Here is a 4,642-nt window from a genome sequence, read left to right as displayed (position 1 = left end):
CTTACTCAAATAAACATCTCACCTATTTTAAGTATTTTTAAGGCTTAATTAAAGTATTTCCTTAAATGAGGGGTTGTTATGTTGATTTTGATTTGATTATCAATAAGTGAAAATGTCAAAGACTGCAGAGCTATGTGATTTAAAGATAAAAAAATAAAACTGACTGATTATAATAACGTTTTCTTTATTTTTCTCTCAAAACATGATCCTTATACCTAAGGAAGTTTCGGTTTCGGTTTCGGTTTCGGCCGAAACTGAGACCGTTGCCGAAATTCGGTTACAGTTTCGATTTCGGTCGTAAAAACCAGTTTCGGTCGGACACTACATGAACGGTAACAGGATTATTAAAAGTTGAAAAGGTAATTTTGTTTTTTTTTTTAAACACTCGGTACATTTTAGGACATTCATAGTATCGTAATTAGCTCAAATCAAACAAGCATTTTCAAGTCCAGAAATAACTTTAACTTAGAACAGTAATCTACTAGGTTTAGCTCTACCCCCATTAACTCCTGTTTCTGTTTCTAACATGTCTCTAACTAACCTTTCATGTCTGAGAAGTTGTCCTATCAACCTATCTCTCCTATTTATTGTTGGCTTCCATAGCGCCCTTTGTTCTCTTACTCTTTTTTTCTATTCACGGTATTTTTAACATCCCCCTGTAACACCACATCTTGAACTCCGTTCTTTTCCACAAGTTAAAATGTTGATAGGATCGATGATTAATCTTTATCAAAGAAACAAAAATAACCTGTTGTTCATATTTTGAAACTATAATTGTATCGATCAACCGAGTTAATAACATCAGCAACATCATATATTTTGTCCGTTTACGTAATTACTTTGTTGATAAACCGAAATATACGTAATAAAGCAGTATTTATTAAGTAAGTTGTATCTTCGTATACTAAAAATTANTCAACCCACAAAAAAGAAGAAGAAATATGCAAAAAAATCATATTTGGAGACAGGAAGGTAATTTATTCTCAGTAATTTGTAAACTAGATTTATTAACGTTGTTTTTTTTAGACTGACAAGTTCGGTGAACTTGAGCAGACTTACGGAAATTGAGGCGTCGTTAAAAAAAACATTAAATGCCGTTTGTAATGAAGTTGATAGATTAGATGTGGAATGGTTGCAATTGTGTAATATTGCTGTTGCACCAAAAATAGAACCAACAGTATTAGATCTTCACTTAAGGACCTCTGACCTAAATAACAAGAGTTTTGACAATGTAGATGTTATCAACTCTGTTGCAATTGATCTTCAATTAAATATTAATAAAAATAGCAACTTGAACGAACGAGTTTTTGTTTTATTTGATTTGTTCAATAATTTCATAACATGTTTAATAATGATTTTAGGAAGTAAAATAATTTCAATTATATGAAATAAGTTCCTAGCAATTATTTTTAAGGATTTCCCAAAAAAATAAGTTAAGTACGCGTTATTAATGTACATTATTAAGTAATATTTATATTTATGTACCTAGTTGATAAAGTTAATTTGTATTATTAATTTCATTTAATTTTAGGGATGACGGTATTTGCATCTGGTGCGGCAGCAACACCAATATTGTTGTTGAACGCCTTGGCCGAAGTAGGAAAAAATAAAAAACTAAAAGGCGTAAAAGTGTACCATATGCATACGGAAGGGCCTGCAGCTTACTGTGCACCAGAATTGGCAGAGAATTTTACGTAACTATAAATTGTTATTTTGACTGTGGAGTGTTGCTTGTGAAATATTTTTATTAATAGCCAAAGCTTAAACGCCAAACCCTTATCAGTAATTTATTGAAACTATCCGAATTTCGATCTTATTAGTTCCCATCAGCACAAAATTTTTCGAACATGTTTGTCAAATTAAATCCACGATATACGTGATAGATACGAAACTTCGGTATGGTCGATGATTTATCGAAATTGTCTATGGCGTGCTGAAGAGAACTAATGTCAAACATTTTTACAATAAAAAGTTGGAAACAATATTAGATTAATAGAATGATTATAGTAGTTCAAAGATTTTTGACGATGGCTAGAATTCATGAGATTTTTTCAGATCTTACTCAGTTTTCATGGGAGGGAACGTTAGAAAGGCTGTAGCAGAAGGTCGAGCGGATACAATACCTATTTTCTTACACGAAATCCCATATCTATTTTATCGAAAGATTCTTCAGCCTGACTTTTGTGTGGTGTCCCTTTCGGTGCCCGATGAACATGGATATTGCAGCACGGGTACCAGCGTCGATTGTGTAAGGGCCGCCATGCAACATTCCAAACTTATTGTTGGACAAGTGAACCAGCAAATGCCGAGAACGTTTGGAGACGGTGTGATACATGTTAGTCAAATAGATTATGCCGTTTGTGTAAACGAAAAGTTACCTTCGCATGCTCATAAAAAACTTAGCGAAGCCGAGGAAAAAATTGGAAAATTTATAGCTGAAAATTTAGTTGAAGACGGGGCTACACTTCAAATGGGTAAAAGCATTTATTATTTACTTAACATTAAGTAAATTACCACCTTTATGAAGGAGTTTAATAAATGTAAGCTTTCAATTACCCGGATAAATACCCAATAAAAATCAGCAACATTAGTTCATCATCATCATCATCATCATCATAAGGTCGTCAGTCCTAAGACTGGTTGGACACGTAACTCCACTCTTTCCTATTGTGAGCTAAACTTCGCGTTTCCCTAAAACTAGAACAACCCTAACTACTTGCAAACAGTAGTCTAACCTAGGTCTACCTCTACCCCTCCTAACTCCTATTTCTGCCTCTAATATGTCTCTGACTAGACCTTCATACCTGAGGAAGGTGTCCTACCAACCTATCTCGCCTATTTTTTATCGACTTCCATAGAGTCCCTTGTTCTCCTATTCTTTCTAATACCTCTTCATTTCTAACCTTTTCTACCCACGTTATCCTGATCATTCGCCTATAACACCACAACATTAGTTCATTAGTCTGGTTATGCAGTTCCATAAAGAAATCAAAATATTTCTGTTTGTTTAACATCTAACAAAAATTGGGCTCCGTACTTTTCTTAAGAGCACCCTAAACTATCCTTTGCCCGAAGCGCAGGTTCCAACTCATTACTATGTGTTTGGAATTTATTTAATTTTTTTAAATAAAACAAAAATGAAAAGTACTTTAAAAAAGAAAGGATAATAATGACAGCTTTGATTTGAGACTTCGACCACTCTTCTAACTTGTATACATCAAGAGTAATCCATTTAATAAGATTCAAAAAATCTCATTTGTCTAGAAACGATTGATATGGGATCATAAAGGACGTCTGTTTTATAGGAGGCAGGGGGGTCATTAAAATATGAGTATACATGACGATCAGGGGGTGGGGGGTTGAATATCGGGGTTAGTGATTTGTGACGTTTTTATCAAGGGGTCGCCTCTGTGACTACATGCGATCTTAAGAGTGAGAGGGTTAGACAAAAAAGTATTGAAAACTGGTGGAAGTGTGACGTTTTTATCAAGGGGTCGCCTCTGTGACTACATGCGATCTTAAGAGTGAGAGGGTTAGACAAAAAAGTATTGAAAACTGGTGGAAGTCTTTTATGGATGATGCTTTAACTAAAACGATTTTTCCAGTATAATCTTTTTTTTTTATTTCTATAGGTATAGGTAGTATTCCTGATGCCGTTTTGGCGCAGTTGCATAGTCATAAAAACTTAGGAATTCATTCAGAAATGTTTGCCGATGGTGTCATTGGATTAGTTGAAAACGGTTGTGTAAATAACAGCAAAAAAACTTCCTACGCAGGGATAACTGTTGGGTCCTTCCTAATAGGTTCTCAGCAACTATACGACTTCGTAAACAATAATCCTGCAGTTAAAATGTTGGTCGTTGATTACGTGAATAACACAAGTAAGTTAGCTAAATATTAATTATTACATATAGTTTTTCATTTAAATGTTTTTCTTATCTATTTATTGGTTTTTTATTTTTCTTCGTAGAAGTCGTAGCACAACAAAAGAAAATGACAGCAATAAATTCGTGCATAGAAGTCGATCTTACTGGTCAAGTATGTTCAGATTCTATCGGAACGAGAATGTATTCCGGTTTTGGGGGTCAAGTCGATTTCCTCAGAGGTGCTGGAGAAGCAATTGATGGTAAAGGAAAACCAATTTTAGCTATGGTTTCGACTACAAACAAAGGACAAACTAAAATTGTACCTACTCTTAAAACAGGTAATCATTGTATTAATAAGTAAACGTCAAAACTTTTGCCACGTCTTTTCGATATTTATTATAATAGGAGGGGAGTGAAACTCATGTATTTCAACTTGACTGAATAGGTTTAATCGTCAGTTAAAAAATACAGCACATAACATTCTGTATTTAACGTTGAATCTTTGAATCGGTATATCTCTTGGTCACCGGAAGAGGATTTAAAATTTTTTGACTCGATTTTTAGGTGCTGGTGTCGTAACGACAAGGGCACACGTGCAGTACGTTGTGACTGAATTCGGTGTCGCCTATTTGTTTGGAAAAGGTTTGCGGCAGAGAGCTTACGCATTAATAAACGTTGCACACCCGGATCACAGAGAAGCACTAGAAAAAGCGGCATACGAACGTCTCAAAGTCAAGCCATGTCCATAAACTATTATTTAATATATATACAATACT

The 4,642-nt window shown here is 34.4% G+C and overlaps 1 protein-coding gene and 1 long non-coding RNA gene across 4 annotated transcripts in view; both read left to right on the top strand.

Annotated features, from left to right (window-relative positions):
* The window catches only part of LOC108744915 (4-hydroxybutyrate coenzyme A transferase), a 16,320-nt gene that overhangs the window by 9,999 nt on the left and 1,679 nt on the right, over positions 1-4,642 (top strand). For 2 of the 3 annotated variants that reach the window (XM_018480878.2, XM_025981789.1), the window contains exons 2-5: positions 1,532-1,694; positions 2,056-2,474; positions 3,633-3,881; positions 3,971-4,204. In XM_018480878.2, the coding sequence (XP_018336380.1) occupies positions 1,532-1,694; positions 2,056-2,474; positions 3,633-3,881; positions 3,971-4,204 (1,065 nt within the window). Of the gene's footprint in view, positions 1-1,531; positions 1,695-2,055; positions 2,475-3,632; positions 3,882-3,970; positions 4,205-4,430; positions 4,631-4,642 lie in introns of those variants that run through there. The other variant, XM_025981790.1, reaches the window with a different exon arrangement.
* LOC112906816 lies at positions 913-1,300 on the top strand. Its single transcript, XR_003232613.1, has 2 exons — positions 913-972; positions 1,027-1,300. It is a non-coding gene; the product is annotated as an uncharacterized LOC112906816 (long non-coding RNA).

Source organism: Agrilus planipennis, unplaced genomic scaffold (assembly GCF_000699045.2).
Source record: "Agrilus planipennis isolate EAB-ADULT unplaced genomic scaffold, Apla_2.0 scaffold42, whole genome shotgun sequence".
Taxonomy (NCBI): Eukaryota; Metazoa; Arthropoda; class Insecta; order Coleoptera; family Buprestidae; genus Agrilus; species Agrilus planipennis.
Note: the sequence above shows the minus strand (reverse complement) of the source record. Positions and strands in the feature narration are given on the sequence as shown.